This window comes from Mycteria americana, chromosome 2, assembly GCF_035582795.1.
Source record: "Mycteria americana isolate JAX WOST 10 ecotype Jacksonville Zoo and Gardens chromosome 2, USCA_MyAme_1.0, whole genome shotgun sequence".
In the NCBI taxonomy this organism is placed as follows: Eukaryota; Metazoa; Chordata; class Aves; order Ciconiiformes; family Ciconiidae; genus Mycteria; species Mycteria americana.
In genome coordinates this window covers 160,591,472-160,616,573 of record NC_134366.1, presented here as the reverse complement: position 1 = coordinate 160,616,573, position 25,102 = coordinate 160,591,472, and the positions used below count along the sequence as shown (strand labels likewise).

Genomic DNA, 25,102 nt, shown 5'->3' with positions numbered 1-25,102 from the left:
ATTTGATAGGTGCTTCCTCATCTCTTGGACCCTTTTCCAGTGTATTTTGCCACGTGGTACCTTTAAAATGAAGTGGAAATTAGCTATAAGCACAGCAGTGTCTCCTGGCCGTGCACTGGGACACCTTACCTGCCCTCTCACTCTGAGTCCAGTCAGGAAACTCCAGTTTGGGTGCTGAGCACCCATATTTAGGTATGGCAACGTGCACAGTGGTCATAATTCAGGCCTCTGAGGAGCTGGCCCTTCATGACTTAAAAAAGCAATGGATTTTTAGGCTTTCACATCACATACATGGTTTTAAAACTATGCCCCCAATTTAACTCACGTGGCACGTTGCTACTGCTGATGCACTATATTTTCTTGGTAAAGTTTTCTGTTCCTCTGTGGATAAAACTTGTGAAGGACTACTTGAAAAATGAACTACAGTCTGCTCTCCTAGCGGCAGCGTAGCTTTCTTCCAGCATCCTAGAAAAAAGCAGCAGTAAATCTCAGGCCAAGTGTCATATGAGGTAAGAGAGTCTATCTGACATAATTTCTTTCTTAGAAACTTTCAATGTTGAAAGTCTTTAAACTTCGGCACTTTGCCAAAATCCACAATCCCCACCACAAAATTAGAAGATATCTAAAAAAGAAGTCCAAGAAGTCCTTTTCCAGGAATGACACAAACAGAAATGAATACAGTGAGAGGAAAAAATCTCCCACTGTTCAGGATAGATTAGACAGAACATTTCCCTTTTAACTTAAAGGGCACCGGGGATTTGGCCATACATTTTAGTGAGTCTTCGAGAAATTATTATTTTCCAATTACAATTCTCAGACCTGAGTTCTGCTCTTCCCACAACTGATTATTTCCCAGAAGTCACATTTTTCATATTTCAGTTTGGTTTCTTTGATACTGAACTAGCTGAAACCAGGAGTCTGAAGAGAAGAAAAAACTAAGACACCTCTCTCTGAAGGAAGTATTTTTCCCTTTTCTGCACTTACCAAAATTTAGTAATTTACACCGAAACTGCTCAGAAACACAATTTCTACCCGGGCAAATTCCAGCAAGGTTGACCATCGTTCTGTTTGGTTGAATTTTACAGTATCCTTTTAGGCCACTTAACATAAAAGAATCTGCTGCTGCAAAAACCATGGTACAGCTTCAGTTCACATTTCCAGTTCATTTGTTCATGGCTCTCAACGACACAAGCTGTTTTTCTTTTCTTTGGTGAAGTTTATTATACTGTGGGCAAAACATCAAAGGGGAGAGCTGGACTGAGCTGTAGAGTAAGCCACAAGGGGCACACTATTACACTGGAACAGTCAGTATTTTTCAAATGCTAAAGATAGGAAATATTTTAAATCCTTTTTTCCCCTTTCTGCTGGATGTGCTGCTCAGTACACCCTGCCCGCGTCCGTGGAGAGAGCTGCCAGCTCCCTTCGGGACAGGTACCCTCCGTGGGGCCAGCAGGCCAGGATGGGACATGCAGCAGCATCCTCGGGACGGGAGCAGCGGCCAGGGTGGGGACGCCCAAAATTGCTGTTGGAGGCAGGCTCCCCTGAGACTCTATCTGGGGACAGATCTCAGCACACCCTGTGCTGTGAGAAGAGTGGAAAATACATCCAAGCTGATAGTGGCTATGGGCGCTAGTAATGATAGCATAGTCCAAGAATTTGACCATGTTCTACAGCTATTAAAATTTTAACCTGTCAGGGATATTCTATAGCCATTTGGTAATGGAAGACAAGGACACGATGGGAAAATGGTCATCACCTGAAGTTTACTGATGGCTGTCGCCATGTGAATGCAACACCTCTTTATTCACTACAGTGCAACTTCAGCATGTGTGTTTGTGAGCCATTTCAGCCTCGATGAGAGTGTGGCGGTGAAGGATCTCTCTTGACAGTGGGAGAGGTGAGTTTAAACCCCTTAGGGGAAAGGAGGACGAAAACACCAGTCACTCAGGGGAGAGCTTTTATCATGAGAGTGTTATATGAAAAGGTAAAAAAGACTTCTCCTTAGACCTTGTTTTCGGTGAAATTCTTCCCCCTCTAGCTACAGTCTTTGTTTATGTGTGTTACCAGCACAATAGCAGGAGCTAGAAGGTCATTTCTCTCCCTTTGGATTTACATGACATTATTGCTAAAGCCAGCAGGCTGGAAAATGGAAAGCTTTCCAGGCCTCCCTCCTCTCCTGCTAAAGACAATCCAGGAAGCTGTGCAGCCTCTGTGCTGAATACCCAGAGCTATACTGAATCCCGTGGCTACTTGGTACCCTTTAATGCATATGCGAATAAAAGATACTCTCTGAGGGAAGTGTCTTATTGTGAACCTCTCTGAAACACTGGTGCCGGAAGGCTGTTCCCTCCACCTGCCCCCATGTGCTCGTATCTCTCTCGGAGAGCCATTGCCCTCATCATCTGAGTTGTCCCTCACCATCGTGGTGGCTGCTGGGTAAAGCAAAACAAAGCATAAAGGTTAAAAAAGAACTTTAGTTAAAGACCAGGTTGGATGCTCAGCTGATGTGAGCTGGCATAGCTGGACAAGCCAAAAAAGCTGCCCCACAGCAGTAGGAGGAGAGGTCCTCAGGTTCAGACCTCCAGGAAAGCAGTACATATGCTCAGGGGAGGGGGGGACTTTAAAAGTGGCAAATACTTCTCTCACTCAGTCTGCAAAGCAAACCACGTTCTCATTTACTTCAGGAAAATGCCATTTAGATTGTAATTGAGAAAATTTGGTTGTAACAATCCAAGCATTTTTCAGTGATGATCATACAGCTGAAATTTTGTCCAAAAAAGGCAGCGTTCCTTTGGTGTCACGGGGACTTGTTTGGTGTGAAGGGTTAAAGACGCTACAGCTAGAGCTGGAAGCGTTGCCTATCATTAAGGAAGTGTAACACTTTCCTTTGAAAGACTTTTTCAATCGCTTATGATTTGCCAGATTTTAAACCAATCAGGCTGAAATTCTCCATGCCGGTTGCTTATTTTCTGCTGAACTGTCTGGGAAAGGTTTCATCAGAAGTCATTCAATCCTTTCTAAAAGAGCAACTGGGAAAAACTGCTTTGCCTATAGCAAAAAAATAATCCTGTAACTGTATTACTAAGCAGCTGCGTGTTTTGCAAGGGAAAGGTGGGTACCTGACCACCTCCGAGGCCCCTCACTCCACACTCCGCACTAGTGGCATGCCCAGCCACAGACTGCAACTCCTTGGTTACCTGAAGTCCCACAGCCCTGCTCAGGTCACTTGGAGGACTACATCCCTGTCTTGGGTCTAACACGAGTGATGAGTCGGTTAAGGCTGACAACAGGGAAGATTAAAAAATGACACAAGGACTGTGAGAAGAGGCAGGGATGACACGCCAGCAAGGCATACTGGGACTGAAAACACTACCCAGAGGAAACTGGGACTGTATTAAAAAAAAAGAAAGATGGAGCAGAGGGAACGGCTGAACCAGGATGCTATGGGAGACTGGGAAGGGAATTAGATGCTGAAAACCGCGAGTGGGATGAGGAAGCGTGTGTGTGCGTGTGCGTGTTTGCATGCACGAGCATGTGCATACAGGCAGCCCAGCCCTCGCAGAACTGTAGAAGAAACGGTGATGAACTGGGGGAGAAAAAAACAGGACAGAAAGTATCTAGGAGATAACAAGAGAATTTTGTGAATCTTCTTTTTCAATAACCTTGTACATATACTTAGTTTTGACAATTAGCTTTCAGCTTGTCACTGCTGAAAAATGTGTTTGGGCAGTGAAGAGCAGTACTAAAGGGTAAGGTAGAACTTTCTCAGCTGACTTGGGCACCTTGTACTGCATCCATTTACTGTTCCCAAAACTGTGTATAAGAGCATGACATGATTTTACCTCTTGTTCTTCCATTGCCTTGTGAGGGACCAGGAGCCAACACTGTTATTTATTTGCATGAAATCAAGAAGCTCTGTTTATGCTAGGACACACAAGTTGTACCTTTTCCTAAAAATCTTAATTAGGCTGGCTTGTTTTTAAACTATCAGCTGGCCTCAGGCCTCAGCCTGAGGATGAACTCAGCATTTTGGTGATGTAGCAAGGACTGAGTGTGTAGGTGAGGCTGCATCCCGCAGGGGAACTTTGCCATTTGGAAGAAGTCACAAGCTGCATCTAAGAGATTGCCTGTGGGTCACACCAGTGAGCCGTCGAGCCCCCTGCTCCGCTTCCAACGGTGGCAAGAGGAGATGCTGTTTAGGAAGAACATGTGAGGCTGGTTGTTATATGCAGCCCTTTCCCCTAGTATGCAGCATCCACAACTGTTTTAGGATGGATTCCACCCCTGGATTAGGGATACTAGAGGGTATGTTCCTGCCTCATCCTTTTAGCATAAAGACCCATTAATTTGTCTAATCCCTTTTTGAACATGCTAATACTGTCTGCCTCCACAAGCTCCTGTGTTGGCAAGCTCCAGAGGTTCACTACCCACTATGGAAGCAAGTACTTTCTTTTATCTCTTTTAAACTGATCTTTTGCTAGTTGCCTCGAGTGTCCCCTAGATCCCATGCCAGGTTCTTGTAAACAACAATGACATGTTTGGTTTAACCAGCACATACATCATTTTGTAAATCACGATTACATCGCTTCATCACTTCAGAGCGGAGTCCCACTATTTTCAGTCTTTGTAAGGCAGCAGCTTCAACACCTCAACCATTTTCGCTGCCCTTTAACTCTACTACAAGAACACACCAGGTTTTTATGTAGCAGCAACATTACACCCTCTGTCCTGTTCCTAACAACCTTCTTACGAGTTCCAACATTTTATTGGATTTTGTTTGCCTTTGCATACTGAGCTGATGATTTCAGAGAACCATCAGCAATGGCTCAGAGATCTCTTTCCTAAGTTGTAACTCTCATTTCCAAGTCTGATAGAGATAATTTTTTCCTAGATGCATTGCCCTGGATTTATCTGTTTTAAAGTTCATCTGCCACCTTCGAGCCAACTCAGTTTGGTGAAGTCCTCATGGCCTGCACAGAACTTGACTGTCTGAAAGAACTTGGTATCATCTGCAACTCTGCAGTGCCAGTGACTCCATGGTATGAGCTGGTTCAGTTGCCATTTTAAACTAGTTGACTTGCTTAACTCTTATAATTCCCTAGGAAAAAGACAACCCTCCAATATCCCCTTAAGGTTTGAAGGCTAGTTTTCACTTCTCTAACCTAGTGGAGCTCCATGGATTTCAATCACAAATGATTTATAGAGGTCGATAAAGCCAACAGTGTCCTGTAGGGAGAAGAGTGAAGGATATTGTCTCCAGCTGCCTCTTAGCTCCTCAGAAAAGGGACTTTGCTTTATATTAGTGTCCTGGGATTGTTCTTGATAAATACGGGATTTGTAATATAACCACGCTGACAGAAGTATGAAGTCGTGTATGGCGCTAAGTTGTTGCTATGTCTGCTTGTAATAAAAAGATGAAAATGTAAGCCCCGTCCTTTCAGATGAATCACATAAGTTATAATGAGTATTCCTAATTGCACTCCTGGGAGATTTGCTTGTTTAGAAATTAGGGTACGTAGAAGCCCTGAAGTGTGACTGGCGAAGGATGTCCCTAAAGCAAGAGCGTGCTGACGGCGAAAGGCTTTCTGTGCTTGTAGCTCCATCTACTGGTACTAAGGGCCTGATGGCCACCTTTTAGTCACGGGCTACAAGGAACTTGTTCTCTTTGGAGGTCTTCTTTAATGAAAAAAAATATGGTATTCAGGAAGGAGGTAGATTCACCATGAATCTCTTCTGATCTCCTTTCAGCCAGAGACCCCTGCAACTTGGTGATATAGCAGTTCTTCATCTTAGGAGTTTTATGTGACGTTGCACCTTATATACCCTGTCCAACATTGCCAACCTTAAACCATTCACAACCTATGAGTCAGGTCCCCCAAAATAATGAGATCCTACAAGTGCTGGATTTTTATCTTGGAGCCTTCACACTTTCTAAGTCTGCCATGGCCACAAAGGCTATTTTTCCATTAACGGCAGCAGCTATTCCAGCAGTAACTTATCCCAGCAGCAGGATCCTTAAGAGAAAAAGCAAATGACACAAAGCCAAGGAATTTGTAATACCACGTTTCAAAGGTCAGCTCTATTTAGTGCTGAGGGAAAATTCTGTTCTTACTTCCATTAGTGAAATTCCTCGCTGGCGACTGGACCTCAAAAGAAGTTGCATTTATATAACTAAAAGAAAAATTTGGACTCTTGTTCATCACGAAATTTCTCTCTGAGGTAGCTCTGTCTTTTCCTAAGAACATTTGCTTCAGCTAAGGCTCAGGCTTGTTGTTTGATAATTTCATTATTGGATATATTTACTTTTTATTGTAGGTCAGGGACTGAACCTTGGACTTGGCCCGAGAACAGCTGTCACTGCTGTGGTGGTCAGGCATGTCTTAGGACTTAGACGATGTGCCTGTCCAAGTCGTCTTCCTTTCTGTCCCCCAGCTCATCCATGGCCCATGGCGACTGGAGCCAGGGAATGGAGAGGAAAAGGAGAACTACTCCTGCCCTTCTTCCAACTCTTCGAGCTGGTACCAAGTTGGGAAGCGGACCTGGGAAGTGGAGAACATTCCCTCTTCTCCTCTACTCCTGAATTTTGGGTTAAAGCATCTGGTGATGATTCACCTTGCCTCTTATTCCAACAGCCCAATGCTCTAAGCTGGCCCTACAGGTTCCCCAGGGCTTCAGATCCCAGGCCAAGGTATTTACAGTTTGAAAAACAGGTATATTAAGGAGTCAAGTGCTGGATTCAATGCCAGATTTCATATAGGTGACAAATGTAGCCAAGTACTAAGGTCTTAATCTCCTTTTCTAATCAGTAGGCCTCCCACTCCATTTCCCCATTTGTCATAACTTTGTATGTTATCTTGGTGGAACCATCTTGAGACCATCTGTGCCCTTTAGCGCCACTGAACAGTGAATCATATCCCAATACACCACATCATTGGTTTCTGGGTTGTCCAGCCTGTCCAGATCATGCTGCAGCTCCCTGCTTTCTTTCCAAAAACAGGAAAGAGGCAGGGAGAAGGGAAGATGCTTGTTTAGGTCTTACCGTGGCATAGAGCTGTGACCTAGCTGGGGAGTTCGCCAGGACCCAGGAGTCTGGAAATACTTCCAGGTCATGCAATCTGGGAGTAGTAAGACCTATGATATCATTAATTACATTATTAATTTATGCTAAAGTATGTTTTCTACTTTAAAAGTAATCACAAAGAAAAATGGCTATGGTCCTTGCGTGGGACAAAAAAGAGGCAGCAAAGTGTTTATAGAAACAGAACACTTTTTGCCTCATTAGTTTGTCTCGTAAAGCTTATTGAACCTAAAACAACACCTAAAAGCCAATCATTCGTGCGCACTGCCAGTAGAACTGCCCAAGCATGTAATTAGATCACTAGGAAGCCCCAGCACCGTTGTACAGGGCAACGGGGCTGTGTGAGGTCCCGGCTCTGCAGCAAGAGGAGTGCAGAAGAATCCTTCTCTCTGCAAGGAACCCCTCTGGGCTTGTTCTCAACTGCTGTTTATTGTGCCACACCACTGGTCCAGTGACATAGGCCACACCTTGCTGAGATGACCCGGAAAAGGTGTTTGGATGAGATGAAAATGTCCAGTAATTAAGATTACCAGGAATGCTGCAATCACGTATGGATCCACAGGGCTCGGTCCTTGCACAAGAGCCTCCCTGGAGCCAGGCATGAGAGGTCTGACACTGGATGTGCTGGACATAAGTATGAATATTTTGTCCACAGTCTCCAGAATCCTTATAGATATTTGCCACAATCACAGAGCTAGAAAGGTGTTAAAACCACACCTAGACATAATCTGACTGGATCATTGTGTTCCCTTGAAAGGTGGCTTGACAAGTTAGTTGCGAAAACTTAGCTCAGGTTTCTGAACTGAAAGGTGCTGTGTCGTGGCAGGCTTAAGGCAGGTAGTATTTTGCTAACGCCAGGAATTTAGGGCTCAAGCATGTTGTATAGTAGGAAGCAGCTGAAACCTGCAAATTCCTGAGGACCTGTTTCCTCTCTTAAGATGCAGGAGGTAGATCAACACCTCAAAGAGGAACTCTATGTAGCCTATTTACAATTGGATAATGAAAATTTAAGTTCAGAACACCCAGAAACTACGATGTTTGATCTAGGAATGCCAGTTTGGCACGTTACACCTCCCTTTGACTCATAATCCTTCACAAACAGTCATTCTACCTTTTAACCCCATGTAACTAATTGCAGAGTAATACCACCACGACAGAGACAGAAGGGGGAAAGGTCACCCAGTCCATGCTATACTGATTCCTCCCTGCCCACAACGGGCAGCAGCGTGGGCTGCTGGGCTGGGCACTGACCTCTCACTTGGGAAACCAGGTTTCCTTTTCCTGCTTCACCACACATCTCCTGTGTGAGGCCTTTGGCAACCAAGTTGCTTAGTGTCTCTGTGTCCGAGTTTCTCACCTGTGAAATGAGAATAGCACTTCTCCTCCTCCCAGGAGCACCTTGAGGATCAATACAGTAAATTCTGAGCTGCTCAGGTTAGAAAGGGGTTTAGATAAGCACCATAACAGACCAAAAGAAACTTAACCCAGTGGAAGAAACAGGAACAGTCATGCTGAACTCAACTTCTAAAAACAATTAAATACTTTCCATTGCTGTTTACTGATTTTAAGACATCAGATTTGCTTTTTCTTCTGATGGTTTTCTTTGTGTCTCCACAAAGACCAGTGTATCATGACCAATCGTACAAAACACAGCTAAGAAAGAAATACAACATGCTCTCAAGTTTTTCTTTTGGTAAGATTGAAAAGAGCAATGTCCTATTTGCCTCTCAGTTTGAGAACTCGTGGTTCACTGTTATCCACAGAGGAGACCTGGGAAGCCTTTCTGTACAACTGGGACAGCCTGGCAATGGAGCGTGAAATGCATCAGGACACTAGTGTTCAAAGACCAATTTCACAGTATATATACAAAAATGGAACAAGTGAGCTCTCAGAGTTTTAAGCTCTCTTAACATTATTTTTTGCAAATTCAGATGGGAAAATGATGAATATCAACATTTTTTAAAGTTATAAAGCAAACGCAAAAATACAATGATTAGAGGAAGTGCAACAGGAGTTAGCACTGTCATCTGGTTTTGGAAGCTAAAGAAAAAGAAGACACTAGTCTAGTGATTTCCCAGTGCTTTTTGTTTAACTTTCTATGAAGGGCACAGATTTGTGTGATGACTGGTTCTGCCTCTCTCACCCTTCACAGCTGTGTTTTACAGCTGCATTTCAAGGCAGCATTTTACAGCAGCATAACTTTACTCATGTCAGGAGTTATGACTAATGTACACAGCCAGAGAAATCATGACAATCTGAATAGACTGATCCTGTACATATCAATAATCACTTTGGGTTATTTCCAGGCATTCAGCAAGACAGAAGCAGAGTCAGGACTTCTGTGACGCACTTGCTGTGCATATTTTCTGAGCAAGTTCTAACAAAGTTTTAGCTTTCTAAAATGTGTGCTTTCATTTCTCTTTAGCAATAAGCAACAAACCGTTGCTTCTCTCTGCACCCTTTGAAGAAAAGTCTCCTTAGACAGAGCCTATTTACCAGCAGCTACTACACAGTGGTATCCAAAATACCATGAAATATTTTCTGATCTTAAGAGTAGGGACCTGCATGGTATCTTAGATATTCCTGCATGGCAGCTTCACATCAGATAGAGATGTTTGATGAAAACACTATTTGGCATCTGTGGTCTCATTCCTTTCACCTTAAATTCATTGAGATAATTTATCTCTCTATGTCCTCCCCTACTCCTTCCATTCTTTGGAGAGGTCTAAGCTTGTGTTCTTCAAGGTCATAGGCTTGGGGGAATTTTTATACAGGAAAGAGTGAGATTTAGTAGAACCAGCTTGCATATATCACCTATAATACCTATCACAAGGATTATGTGTTACTCCCATATCAGTATTTGCATACAGATATCCCAGCATGCACATACCATTTCTGAATCCCACCTATCTTTTTAGCTCCCTGTATAAAGTAATACAAAATTAACTACTGGCTTTTTTTCTTTTTTTTTTTTTTTGAAAGAATGTAACTGCTTGCTCTGGTGTGTCCTTCCTTAGATCTTCCTCAAAGTACAGCAAAATTTCTTGCATACTAACAGAAAATTTCCATTCTTTCACTCCTTTTTAGCTATGAAAGACATTCTTCATTGCTGTAGCTTTTACCTTTATCTCTTCTCTGCCCTTTGTTTGTCTTTGATACTTAAGAGGGAAAGTTCCGCTTTTCCTCACTATACAAACAGTTTCCATGCTATGCTAACCACACTCTGCTGCCTGGACTTCTACAAGTAGCTTAAGAGACCTGAATAGCACCCATCAGTCATGATCTTTACACCTCGGGTTTGAACTCAGAGGTTAGATACAAATGCCAACTAAACTTGGACAGCTTTTTAATTGACACCATGTGTGGGATTCATACTCTGTAGGTTTAAAGAGGCAAAAAGTTAAGATCTTTCCCCCATCACCCCAGTTGGCTGCAGAGACTGTAGCTGTGGCGTGCACAGCCTGTGGTGTGCAGTGCACATCCAGGTTGCAGGATGAAGGAGAAACCACACCAAAGATCAGAGCCTGTTTGCAATGTTGTTGTACCCAACCTTACTCTTCTCCTCACTAATATTCATGCTGTGTCACGTGGCAAACTGCTATACAAAACTAGCACCAGTAATTGTGCCTTCTCAAGAAATCTTAGCCTTAATTTTAGATGTCTAACATCAGGTCAGTCAAAGTTGCAAGGTAGTTTTTTGATACTTTCCAAAGACAGAATTAATAACCAGACTACTGCCATAAATATATTAAGTAACTTTAATGCTGCTTAGCATAAGTCTTTGTTATATACTTTCATCCATACACTCCAGTGTAAATGTATTTTCTACAGTATGAAGTATTTTTAAAAGTATATGGCTCTAGATAAAATGTTCACAAAACAAGTTTCAATGCAAGTAGAGAATTAGAAAAAAAAAAAAAAAATCAGCCAGAGTACAAAGTCTTTGGAAGATTAAAATTTCAGAAAACAAGATACAAAAAACCATCCCATTGCAGTAATTCAGGATGACTGGGTGGTTCCAGTAGTCAGAAGGGCTGCCACTCACTGCTATGTCATCCGTAAGAACCTGTCCTGGGTCAGCAGGGACTGCAGGGCACTACTGAGGGTGGCTGGTCCTCAGAGATCCTTGTACCTGACAAGTTTGATAAAGTAACCTTCATAGCAGACACCCTTGTTGGCTCAAGGAGAATGAGTAGGCCTGGGAATGAAGAAAGTCCTGTATTCCCTTACACAACCACTGCTGGTCTCTGCAGAACATTCAGGTGCACTGGCAAGATGTGGTGAGCAAGTTGTTTTACGAACGACAGGGAGCCTTTATTCTCCCAGGTTATCAATTTGGCACTATTCACAAGAGCAAAAATTACTTACTTGCATTATAAAAAAAAAAATTTTCACCATCTGCAAAACAGCATGAGTGTTAGGGAGCAGAGTGCAATGCTATCATTTAGTTTTGTTAACTTAATTTTCTATATATAATATTGCATGTCATTATACAACAGCGATATTCAAGAGAGGCTCAATTAAACTTCATTCATGCCAAAAGCAAACTCCATAGTGGGTGAACTGCTTTGCATTCCACTGCTTTCAGTAAGACGTTGCATAGGCATCTGTGCAAATAAAAACACCTTTACAACACTGCAGGTTTAGAATGCAACAAATAACACACTGCAAGAATTGAGGTCAGACATTATTCACCATTTGGTAACATTCCATTCAAATGATATTGACTCACATAATAAGTAACAATGCAGCACTTGAAGTAACAAAAACAAAGCTGTACTCCAACAAAGTAAAACAGTGCAAATATTCCTGTTAAACAAAAATATACCATGTATATACACACACAACACAAATGCACTGTTCTGTTTTGAAGTATAAATAGATCTGATCAAGGTAAATTCCTAAAACTAATGAACTACTGACTGACAGTCCCAAACAGTTTCCATCTACTATGGAATACAGTAAGCTTTAAGGATCAGATGCCCATAGCTGGATATGGCTATAAAAGAGTATCAAAAGATTTCACTGGATGGGTATTGAAAATATTTTCTCTGTACAACAAAGTTAATAATATATAGACTAAGTTGGTATCACAAAGTCAGCTTGGGCTCTGATCATGCAAGGAGCAGCACACAGAAAACCCATGACTCTACAAGGAGGCTCAAGGCTCTCCCTGTGCGGAATGCACTGTAACGCTGCACTTAAGTCCCAATCCCGGGACTTAACAAGGGGGGAGCTTTTTAGCTGCCTATGCAGTTAACATGTTGGTTTAGTTTCCATTTTCTTCCTCTTCTGATTTAGCACTAGAATTCTGTTATCTGCTAATGACACATCTGTTTATCCCTGAACTCTATAATACCGTACAATGAATATGGTTCTAATGAGTACACAATAAAAGTAAAAATTAGAAAGGGAAGAGATGGAAACTTGTTTTCTGTTAAGGAAATCCTGATTAGAGGTTATTTGCATTTCAGCACTTTAAAACAGATTTTAAGCAAAAAACGTCTTTTTGGAATTAGATTACAGTAAAACAGACAAGTAGCACTTAATTTGATCTGAAGTGGAACACTCAGGCATTAACCTCTCTTCAATTGCTATAGCCTCCATCTCCTTAATGCCAGGGCTGTGCTGCAACCATAACAAACAGCTGTGGCAAAGGCAAAAATCTAGAGGAGGAGCAGGGAAAAAAAGAAGAAAAAAGAAAAAGGTAAATCACACATTATATTGTTCTACATTTTTTTTCTATTCTAAATGAATACAGGAACACAAATGATTCAAAAGTTACCTCCCCCAGCCAAAATGCTTAAGATGAAGATAGGTTTGGGATCCTCTGAAGGTTTCTCATGAACCTCTCTGTTATAACCCCATGTTATTGCTTTTAACTTGCTTGCTTGGTTCAGAAGACATTTTGAAAGAGTATATGAAACAGAATGTCTGCATAAGTTATGGTACAAAGTAATCACATGTGTATGTACACTGTGTATTTCAGTTTCATCTTATCTAGACTGATCAAACATTAGTCTCACATTTGTTTCCAAGTGAATGCCCTTACCAGCAAACAACTAAGAAGACATCCCTCTAAACAGCAGAACTCTTTTACTTGCAGAAATACAGAAGCAGCTTCAAATCTGGCCTCCTTGACCAGATAACCAGCCATTAGAACAACTTCCTGAGAAATGCCAGGAAGCTGCTATTGCTCAGGAACTGAATTGAGTAGATTTGAACTGAAGGTCATGCCACAGCAAACGTGAATATGTAATGTAAACCAGAAGGAAGAAATGAGAAACTGAATTGCTGAAAAAAAAAGTTTCTCATATTGTCCAGTGCTAACGATGGATTCTATCTCTTAGAACATACGAATTCAATCCTGTCATAACCTATCCCTTGCTTTCCATACAAGTGTTAATTTCACCATTAAAGTTTTGAATAGATGCTACCCTGTAGAACTATCACCCATATAAAATGAACATATATATTTTTAATCACAGTACACAAAAGTAATTTTAAAGGACAAAATATTAGCAACCTTTTATTTTTTTCCATGTGGATCACAGGACTGTTTTAGTAAAGTGTTTCAAAGGATTACAATTTTTTTCTGTATGTCCTGACTTTCTAATTATATACTTTTGGAAAAAATGCAAAGACACTGAAGACTACAATTATCTGATTCACCATTTCCCAGCATCTCTTAATTAAAAATACTGAGGCAAGTTACAAAAGAGTCTACTCCTCCCCTATCTTGACAGGGATTTGGGGGACTTGAAGAACTGAATTCTCCCTTGGAAAAACAGTATGGAAGGGGGAAAGGGTCTCTTGGAGTCCCTAGTATCCTGCTGTCAGACAAAATGACTGAAGTGACCATATATTCAGTGGGATCTGAACACACTGAACAAGGACTGAAGACCTACACTTAAGGGTAGAATACGAGATACTTGCTTAGTATAAAGCCCTCCTTAGTATAAAGCCTAAAGTATAAAGTCTAAAGTTCAGGCACAGCTATGAGACACCACCTCTGTCCTTGTGCCATATGGCCATACAGGGATCAGATGTGCTCGAGTGTGTTACTGGCAAGCAGGTAATGGTGAGAGGCTCTGGACTTGGAGACTGACATGCCCACCTCACCCCTTCAGAGACTGGCTTGCCAAAGCAAAAGGCCTTTCCTTTTTATTCTCCTCTTGCAGAGAGAATGTGAACCTTACACCTTATGTTCACCTGCTTTTATCTTAAGATGAACTGAAGGTGTTTACTGTGCAAAATCTATGGTGTATTTAGTTTTAAGGACAACAGATACCCACAGAGGGTTTTAGAAGCTTAATAAATATATACAGTTCCCTGAGGTATGCAAGAGCCTCTGGATGGTATAAAAACATAAGAGCAGTAGTTTCAGTTCTTTAAGTTAAGCCTCCTGGCACACCTCTACTTGCCCTTCAGGAATCCAGCCAGGGAGAAAGCTAGAGCCTGGTATATTTTCTGACTCAGCTATGCACACCCACATCGCCAGATACAGTGATTCAGTGATGATGCAACTACAGTGAGAAAAATGCAGTCTGAGCTTAGGCTATCAATAAAAGCACTCTAATCCTTGCCATAAGAGACAGCAGGTCCCTTACACATAACTTTTATGCCTGATGTAGTAGTACATATCTGGAGCTTCGCAAGGACCTAGTCCAAGGTTTTTTCCCCATGGCATGATCAGGACTATCTATATGGTATAAAAAAAACAACTGAAAGTTTGAGCACAGGCATGAAATTCACACCTGATGCTTTGATGAAGGCTCAGTTGTTATCTTTCTTCTATTCTAATAATCAACATTGCTTTTACAAAATATCTCATCTAAAAATTATAAGCTGTAGTGATCATATATTTAAAACACTAATAGTGAAGCGTAGCAACTGAGCACCTATCACATTAGCATTAGCTTATTCCAATATTTTTTGCATGTCACTGTTAGATGCTATTTGCTGCTCTCAAAGACAATCCTTTCTCTCACAGCTCCTCTTTCTATTCCAGCTTCCTGTTAAGTTCCCAAGTTGAATGGTTGGCCACAAGGGCTTACAACAGACTTCTGTTCCCCAGATACAAATATATGAAATACATACCGAGGCTGCTATGCTTATGTTATATTCGTGATCAGCTAGAATCTTCTCTTGCATGGTGGAATTGAATTTGCGGGGAAAGTGATGCAGAGATGTCGTTGCTGCTTGCAGTAGAAAAGCTCCAAAATAAAAGACAAAAGTAGCCCCATGGAAAAGAAAATCCTGAAAAGTAAATAACAGAATCAGTCTGGGCTGCAATACATATCTAATTCTTCTAGTCTCAGTACAAATGAAACCCAACACTGAAACATGAAACGAGGACTGATAACAATAACTTTAGATAAGCAGTGTTAAATCCATCCGAGCGCTTAACATGGACATGTTTTCACAGCTGCTTGCAATTATAAGCAACTCACTAACATAATTAGTGATAAAGGGAAACTCTCCTTCTTCCCAAACCCTATATTCTTTCAAATTAAGAGGCATGTGCTCAGCTGTATGTACGTATCCTGGCCTTTTAGATCACTTTAAGGCTATTAGAGCTTACAGAACTCACCCTTCATATGGCTTAGATAAAAAAGAAGGGACATACAGGCCAACTTTATCATAATTTAAGCAGCACAATACAAGCTTGCAGTCCCCCAAATCCCTTCTCAGCCATAACCTAAACTCCAGAAGTCTCCCCTCCATGCTTAAATTTTCTTCTGTAAATGCCCAGAAACACCTCGGCCTTGACAGAGCTGAAGTTTACTTCCCGATACAATCGGAATCCAAGAACTGAGACATTTCCTGAACTCTCTCTGACTTGGCTCTACCCAAAATACAGTAATTTGGAAGTACTTCATGATACTGTGGAATAAAATGCCTGAGACTTGAGAGGACAGGAGTTAGGATTTACTTTAAATATGCTTCTCTCCTGGCCTTCTCTAGGCGATTCCCTCCTCTGTGGTGAATGCTAGCTGAACACTAGGTTTAAATATCTAAGTCTCATTTCTGGATTCTATTACTGGAGCACATGAAAAAGCAGCTCTGGTGCCTAAATCTCTTTGCGGGTTGTGTTTCAGAGTCCAGTGTTCCATGCAGCAAGATCCAAGACATGTTCCAGTACAGTTTTAAAATATCTAAAACATTCTTCTAATACCTCCTTCTGTTGTTGAATCTGCAAAGCTGACATTTGTGCTGCACTCATTTCCCAAGTCCATACAACATATACTTTGTGCCTATACCTATGCAGGTCTGCAAAAGCCATAGACACAATTTTTAAAATTATACACAAGTATATGTATGCTTTTTGATGATATCCATGTTATATAGTCTATCTCCAGCACTAATGAATTCTTTATGCACTTTTAATTCACTTGAGTGCAATGGACTACCAGTATGCCAAGAGTGAGAACCCAGAGTACACCACGTGTGAGTCCATCACAACAGCAGACAGCATTCATATGTACTAGAAATTACTGTGCGACATCCTTACCCACTGATTGTCTGATATTAAAGTCAGAATGTGCTGCATTTCCCTGTTTAGAGAATTGTTTCTTCGTAGATGTGAGATCTTTTTATTGAAAGAATTTTCTTTTCAAACTCATCAGTTGTTCCATATTTGATAGAAGATAAAGCTACTTAAATCACACCCTAGTCAGTTTTGATAAGTTATGATATAAGCTGCTACTACAGTTTCCCATTCCACTTAGACCAGGAAATAATTTTCTCTTAATTAAGAATCATTTGATCACTTGAGGTTAAGTCATAGACTGTACTGCTTTTCTTAATGACTGCTAATTACTGGGAGCCCAAGTTTTGGCAAAACAGCTGCAGTAATTCCCTACTTCTGGTTTTCCGTCCTGGCTGGCTGGTTGGTTTTTTTTCCATTTTTTAAAAACAATTACTTCCTCTTGGAGTATCACCAGGATACCCCACTGACATCAACAGAACTGAGAAGATAAGGGGGCAGAGGGTGGCTTCCTGACCTAGCTGGACAGCCTTTATATGCTACGCTTGCCAGATCTCAAGCTTTGGGCACAAGACACATTCCCTCAGTCTTCAGCTCTACTGTAACGTCTGTACCTCATAGAAAAAAACAGTAGGGACCTACTCCAGCGTGAGAGTGCTGAAGCATCAGAGAAGCTACAGTGCTCTGCTGCAGCTGGGGGAGGCACTTCTCCCCACCAGATGCTTACTGTTGTGGCTTCCCCCTGCTCACTCGAGCTGGCAGACAGACACACACATCTTTCATGCTTCCGCCTACATGCACCATGTCAGACTGCATGCAGGTGTGTGTTCACTGTGTGACAAATACTGGACCCCATATCCTGGCCTGACATGTCCATTTCATAGCACAGGATTCCAGAAACTTGAAAGGTCTACGTAAACCCATGGGTAATCAAGGACATCCATTATTCTTGGGCTGCTAAATACCTAACGTGCAACTATGTCAGTGTTACCAGCTGTACGCTTTTGGCACCACTGTTCATGAAGGAGCACAAATAGCTCTATGAGGAAGACAGTGCTGACTGCATACAGGAGAGGTATTTTCAGAAGACAAACTCTTTCATTTCCTTCATTCTCCTGCCAAACCCTCTAATTTCCTTCTCCTGGCAGCAATTACAGTGAAGCTATGTAGCATCAGTACAGTTTCACATTTGTATGGTTATGGTTTCTATGACCAAAAAACCCAAGATCTTATGAGGGAGGGTTTTTTGGTTTTTAGTAATTGTTAGCATGGTGCCTAACTCTCCCTCGCCTCCACACTTGTATACATTGAAACCTCATACAAAACATATGAAAAACACTACCAGATCTGCATGATATGTTAATTCACATCTAATTTTGTAAATGAGCATGTTGTGAGTCAGGCTGTAAAGGACAGTATTTGTCACACCATCTGGTTTAATACAGTGATGTACAGAGTGATGTACCTCCATTAGGTCCCTGTTTTCCCCCATCTTTTCACTGTGTAGCATCTTATTTTTTAAGTAGCTGTATTAGTACCAATGGAGCTACTTATGATATAAGGTATTACTAAATGCAGGGCTGTCAGAATCCCATGCTATTTTTCAAACTCGCATTTAAACTCCTGCAGTCTTAAACCACATTTGTTCATGAATCTCTACATGAAGCTACAGTACTCCAGTATAACTAAGCCATGATTCTTCCCATTTTTTACCTAATCTAATGGCCTGTAGCTTCCAAGTTCAATTCTAAATCTAATTTATGAAATAGCAAAACCATGTATTTATCTAAATACATGCCAATGTAAAACAAACATGTACACCTTTTTATTTTATAGTAGTAAAAATAGTTTTAGTGTTTCTAGTAATTATTTATTTGCAACAGAAGGTAAAAAATCCTTGTGAAGTGCTGCTAAAGAGTTTAGTGCCAAGAAGTTACAGAACATTTGGGTACCTGAAAATAGTGGTCAAATGATCTATCTAGTGTTACTTTTGTTGACAGCTGGAAGGGGCTGGATTTCAGCTACCATGTTAGAGATAAAACAATTCACTCTGCATTTATTTAAGATGCTGACTTAGTTATGATAGCTTTTTAGATTAAGTTACAGAGTCCCACAGACGCAGCTTTTATACAAGTCATGTAGCAATTTCCTGACATAAAAAGTTTTTCAGTAATTTATCATATACAAGGGGACAAAATTAACAGTACAACAAATCACTGCCAGCATAGAGTAGCCAATATGCAAGACACACTTACACAATTGTTATAAAATGAACATTTGTATAGCATTTTCAATCTATAAAGGGCTATGCCCTCACCCAGCAACTCTTAAATAGGTGCACGATTGTAAACTGGCAAACAGTTTCAATGAAACCAAGGACACTATTAATTTACTTAAGTTATGCACATGCTCAAGGGCTTTGTTGCATCATAACTTGTGAGGATGTCACAGCATAAATCCCTGTAAAGGTCTCTGTACTTGTAGCTCATTATTAGCCTAATTACTGCCTGTATTGTGCTGGAAAGCTGACACTGTGTGTATGTGTATTCAATCAAAGTGCTAAAGTTTGTTTTAATAGAATCCAGTCTGTTACCACTGATGGGCTTTGAAGTGATCAGTTAGAGCCCCAAACTCATGAAGCTCTATTATTTGCTTTAAAGACCTTTTGTTTTAAGGGACTGTCCGTGAGTAACTTGAACAGATAAATAACCACAGATGTTGATACTGAAGCATGCAATTCCAGCTATGATGAAGAAAAGTGTCAATAGGAAAACTAAGCTACGTAGGAGGAAGGTGAAGGTGATCAGCAATTACAAACAGCCATACTTTAATATTTTAGAAGTTCTGGTCCTTTTTGCAAGGTTTTTTCGAAATTCCTATTTGGATCACAGTTTTGCCACCTCTTATTCGCTTCCAGTAATATAAGAGTGTGATACCATCTCATGCTCAACTACTTAAGTGCTAAAAACTCAAAGTAGAAAACAGTTAATGACAACAAAGGAATACATAAATTAGCAGTCAATAACCTCAGGTATCCATGTGGTTGGTAAAAACTGGAGCAACAGCTTCCCTTTTTTAACAGGAAGGTACAGTCTGTGAGAATTACTGGCACAAGCCATAAAAATGCATTACAGTAAGAATCAAGTCTTGTCTTCACAATGAAGAAAAGCTGAGGAGAGTATAATAATATCTGTAGTCTCCCCAGGCTTCCTCTACGAAAGATAAACATTAAGTCTCGTAAAAAGATGTTAAGCTGTATCAGACTGCAGGTTATGCTGTCTTTGACCTAAGGTCTAACAGCCACTCACCAATGCTGCCTTAGCTTTAAGGAATTGACCCAAAAGTCAGCAGAATACTTTCTTAGGAAGTAGAAGAGACTTTCTGGGTGCTTTAGTCCAATCCGTGCTAACTCAGACAACCACATCACACAATGTGTTCACAAATGTATCACTTCCTTTACAAAGATACATCTAGTAAGATGTATCTTTCTACCCTCCATTATTCACAGGGCATTACTACCACTTCTCTAATAGTCAGAAAATATTTTCTGATTTCCAGTCCACAATTATTTCTGGCCATTTAAACCAATCTGTTGTCATGCCTTGTTAAACTAGTCCTCTTCCTGCTGCTCACGCATTTCATATGCTCATAGAGGACAGGTATACTCCTCCAGTTTCAAAAGCTGGGCTCTTTCAGGCTCCATCATAAAACAGGTCCTGTATTTCCTCTGTCATCCTTGTAGCCCTACTCTTTTCTTTTTCCAGTTTTGAATGTTTTGAAAAAATTTCTGCTAAAACAGAAAGCTAGGACTTAGGATCAGTACTTTTTATGAAATCATTTTCAGTTTATAAAATGAAGGGAATCCTTAAATAAAGAAAAAAATCTTACCGTCTGGTTCCAGTTGACAGCAATTCTATTTGCATAACCGAAGAGGAACACACACAGGAACACAATGGACAGGAACCACGCAGTCACCGCTACAAACATTACCCATCCCTGCAGCAGCGGCAGTGGAACTCGGGTAGAAGCTACCAAAATCCATACTATCGTTCCAAACAGCTGCAAGGAAAGGAATACAGATGATGAACTGAGAGGTAACTTTTATGCAGTCCTTTCTGCCCAAGAACTAATATCACACATCAACACGTCCTCAGATGACTTTTAGAAACCAAGAGGAAACACTTCAAAAGTACTCAGAGAGCCCAAGTGCCATTCTCAGAAATGATAGGCACTAAGTGGCGGTAAAATGAAGCCACTCTGAAATTCTTAAAAGCTCTTAAAATAGTCTTGAAAATGGGATTTACAAACCCAGGTGACTTGCGTGCTGCTCCCTTACTCTCATTTTGAGGGAAATGTAAGAAATGTGAGAACATGGTTCACAAATATACAAATCTCTCTCTATATATACTAAAGTTAGCATGACAAAGATGTACATCACATTTGGATTCAGTCTCATAGTGTTTAGTTTTGTAGTCCTAATCAGATGAAATACAGAAAAGAGAAGAAACTGCATTCTCTTTTTCAATGCATTTGTAATAAAATGCTGAAAGAGAACACAATAAGCAATAAAGTGAAAGAGAAAACTAGAATACAGAATAAGGTGAGTTGTAAATTACGTTGTACTGACTAGAAAAACACAAAGCTTTCCAGAATTGTCATAACCCGGGGAAGAATTCAGCACTGCCAATTTTATTTTCAGCATACCGATCGCAGTGAATGAGTGGTGGGGATGCTGTGCTACGATGGGCTGATGGACAATTTATGTACTTTAAGGCTTGTCTGGTTTAATCAGCTCTTGACCTAACGAAAGGTACTATCTCTCCCTGCAAATCCTGCCTCTTTATAAAAAAGGATAACTGGAGAAAATCATAATTGCCATCTGAAGTATGTTCATTTATTACAGAAAGATTTAACTTCATAATCCAACATGCTGTGAAGTGACAGCTACAATCAACTTCTAAGCAATTTACTACTTTCCTGTTTAAATCCTACAGATTTACAACTACAAAGTCAGAGGCTACATTTTCAGATTCAGAGAACTTTCTTTTGAATCGAGGTTGGATGAGAGATACCTTTCGAAATATGCCCCCTATAAAATTAGTTGGTTCCTCTCTCATGTTACATTGCAGCAGCATATATGTAAAGAAGCATTGCTAGTCTCAGTTCAAAACTCCCAAGGGTTTATGTATTAGCCTTCAAATTGTTCTCTAGGGTTCCTTTTTTAGTTGCTGCAAAGAACCAAACTTTCTCTAGTTTCACAAGACCGCAGGTGCAAGTCTGTTACTCAGAGACCAGATAGTGATGGGCAGTGAGGAAGCAGAAGGAATAGCAGAAAGCGTCTGTTAAACAAAAAGCAGACACATGAAATGTTTTCAGTATTTTGAATGTGCAACCCTGTCGGCTTCTTTAAAAATAAATTTAGAAATCTACTGTAGAGACTGCTAATCTCAGCGCCCACTGCCATGCCATTTCCCTCATACTACACCTGTCCACTTCAGCTTGGCTGTCAGATGTATAATAGGTTGGCCAACCTAATTAACCTTCTGTCCCTACTGACTCAGGGCCTGATTTAGTGCCTGGACTTGTGCTCTGAGCTCTTTGCTCAGGTGCAGTTTTACAGCTTGCAGGGTGGGATCCATCTCACAGACTGGGACCCAAGCAGTATTCAGCTCTGACTCCAAGGAAAAAAAAAATTAATAAAATCAGATGAGTTCTGCCAAGGTTTTTTTTTTTTTTTTTTCTTCTTTTTTTCTCCTCCTAATTAGTGCCACAGTTCTGGAGAGCCTCATACTCAGCCTTAGCTCAAAGGTTCTCAGCCCTGTGTACAGACCAGTGAGATCTTACACACATGAAATGAAACATACTTGTAGGAGTTTGCACAGGACCCGTAACACGCGCACAGGCAAAAAACAGTGTAACTCTCCATGGTGGATTTTTGGGTCTGGGACTCTGTGCGGCTCTTCCCATCTCTTCGGGCCTCCCGCTGCCGCCCGGCCAGGGCAGGGGGGAAGCGCCGCGCCGCTGCCACCGCCCGGCCCGAGGTGAGCAAACACGCGGGGCAGGCCGGAGGCAGCGGGGACGGGTGCCGCTGCCCTTCCCGGCATAGCCCCGCGTCCCAGACACCGGCCCCGAGGCCGGAGCGGGGCAGCCCGGGGGCTGCTCTCTGCCGCAGCCTCGGCCGGCCGCACCTTTCCCACTCACAAAATGGCAGGTGAGGAGCGCGGGCGACGCGGGGCTGCTGCTCGGCCGTCTCCGGGCGGAGGCACGTCCCCCCCGGCTCTGGGCACCACCGCCTACGCGGGAAGGAGACGGGCGCCGGGCAGCGGTCAGCAGGCGGTGGGGCGCGGAGCCGTGGCGGGGCGCTGAGGGGAGGGAAAAGCGCGGGAAGGCCGGTGGCCGCCCGTCCCCCCCCCGCACTCACGATCTCCAGGAAGATGACGGCTCCCGAATAGGTGCGCAGGATCTCCAGGCCGGAGGGCAAAGTGACCCGGGGGGGCGGGAAGTAGGCAGCGGGGTTGGGAGGCGGCGGCATGGACGAGGTTCCCCTGGGCAACATGTTGCTGTGGCGGCGGCTGCTGCTGCCAAGCGCGGCGGGGACGGCCGAGCCACGGCCAGGTGGGCGAGGAGGAGGAGGAAGAGAAGGCGAAGGAGGGAGCAGAGAGCAGGTGCGGGCGAGCCTCTGCGCGCCGCCCCAGCCGCCTCCCTCCTGCCCGCCCCAGCGCCGGGCCCGCCCCGCCGCCTGGCCTCGCCTCGCCTTGCCCGGGCCTGGGCGGACGTCCCCGGGGTGCCGGGGACCGGACTTGCCCCGCTTCACCACGCCCGTCCGGGCCCCTGGGCCGCCCTGGACGGAGACCGCGGCGGTGCGGGTGGGCAGGGGCAGTTTCTCCCGGCCGAGCGCTGTGCCCGGTGGTGGGGCGGGCTGGAGGGCGCTGCGCCCCGGCCCGGGCCTCCCGGCTCCCCCGGGGAGCCGTGCAGTGTCCGGCCGGTGGCTTTCGGCTTCCCCGGGAGCGCTGGGAGTGTTTGCACTGGAGTGCAGAGCTCCTCATTCACAAGTCCTGAGTCAGATCCAGCCAGACTTACGGCGTTATTTCCTAATGCCAGTTTGCAAAAGGTTGTTATTTACCTTCTGGTTACAGATATTTCAGGCTTCAAAATTATGAGGTTACAGCTTTTTTTTTTTTTTTAAGACGCCAACTAGGTTGCCCATTCAAAATACTAAAAACATTTAATGTCTACCTACTTTTATTCAGTCTGACTGTAGTGTGCAACTACTTAAAAGTAATAGAAAATGTTTGTTTGATGTAAAAGTTTTGGGTAGGTGAGGGTCTAGAAAGGTAATGTTCGTCAGACCACTTATAATGCATGTCCTCATGCTTCTTAGTATAAATATCTTCCCCAGTGAAGGATGTGGCATCATCCAGCAGTTTTATTATTTCTCCCTGTGTGGCTTAGGATGGGGTGTCCTGTCGCTGGGATGACTAAGCACTGTTTCAGCCAGTGTTATCCCATGCAGTGTTTCTGGATGTTTATCCTCAACCTATACAGCTGCAATTTTAAAGATAAGATTTTAAGAAGGTTTCATACAAGTCTATGTGTCCGGAGGTTTTACCAGCTAGGGCGTTAACTCTGTATTCCTTTATTTTTAGATGTGTGGTGTTTCTCAGTTGTGCTTTTGTGATGACAAGAAATGCCTCAGCCTGAGATGCCCATCTTCCCCATCTTCCCCACTCCAATCTAAGCTCTAGGTGGGGAGCAGTCAGCTCCTCTAAACACAACTCATCTGTACTTCCAGCATACCTAGTAAAAAAATAGGTTTGGGACACTTCTAAAATGCAGTAATAGCTGCTTAGCTTTGAAATCATGGCTGCTAAAGGAGGAAGAAGCAACAGTTTGTATTCTTTCTTGTGCTCTCTCCTCATCCTTACGCCCCTTGTAGCTGGATGCCTCTTGTACTCTGAAGAAGTGGGAGATGTGGGACTGAATCCCCATTAGGCCAAGGAAGGCACTGAGCCTAGCCTCCCCTCTTTTCTGAGTGCTTTACCCCATTGGCTATCAAATAAGAAGATGGATACCTCTTATTCTTCCTCTAGACCTATTTTAAAAGTGAACCTTGTGTCCCATCCATTTATGTTCAGGGAAGGGCTCCAGGCTTTGGAAGCGTATGCCTACAGGTCCTGACTTCGGTGAGTTTTGGAAAGGAATGGGATTCAGACATGTGCCTAAGTAATTAGGTGTAGGCGGTTTGTTCTTGGGGTTGCATTCTGGAGACCATATGTCCAATTAACTTCACAGTCTGGCACTAAAGCTGTTGAGACTGCCCTGCAGAGGGAGAAATCTGAGTGGGTGGAAAACTGGGTTGATCAGTTTATGATTCGGAACGAGAAATGTGATTATCCTTATCTTACACAGAGGAATTACAAATAACTCTTGGTCATAAACATTTCCAGTTTTATTATCCAGCCACACAATTAATCTCTGTGAACTCCAGCAGTAGTGGATTATACTGATGATTACATACCATGTGCTGTCATTTT

At 42.5% G+C, this 25,102-nt stretch overlaps 1 protein-coding gene and 1 long non-coding RNA gene across 4 annotated transcripts in view; one reads left to right on the top strand and one right to left on the bottom strand.

Annotated features, from left to right (window-relative positions):
* Window positions 1-25,102, top strand: part of LOC142406369 (uncharacterized) — an 81,016-nt gene that overhangs the window by 6,630 nt on the left and 49,284 nt on the right. The window lies entirely within an intron of this gene.
* On the bottom strand, window positions 1,658-23,566 carry MAL2 (mal, T cell differentiation protein 2). Of its 3 annotated transcripts, XM_075495178.1 has the most exons (5): window positions 22,990-23,566; window positions 20,457-20,627; window positions 15,179-15,337; window positions 7,040-7,131; window positions 1,658-1,911 (listed from the first exon to the last, which is right to left on the bottom strand). In XM_075495178.1, the coding sequence occupies exons 1-5, from the start codon at window positions 23,122-23,124 to the stop codon at window positions 1,821-1,823; spliced, it is 648 nt and encodes a 215-aa protein (XP_075351293.1). In that variant the 5' UTR covers window positions 23,125-23,566; the 3' UTR covers window positions 1,658-1,820. The 3 variants fall into 3 exon arrangements, with proteins under 3 accessions (XP_075351293.1, XP_075351295.1, XP_075351294.1); XM_075495180.1 differs by lacking the exon at window positions 7,040-7,131 and having other exon boundaries at window positions 1,661-1,911; XM_075495179.1 differs by lacking the exons at window positions 1,658-1,911; window positions 7,040-7,131 and adding an exon at window positions 10,825-12,744.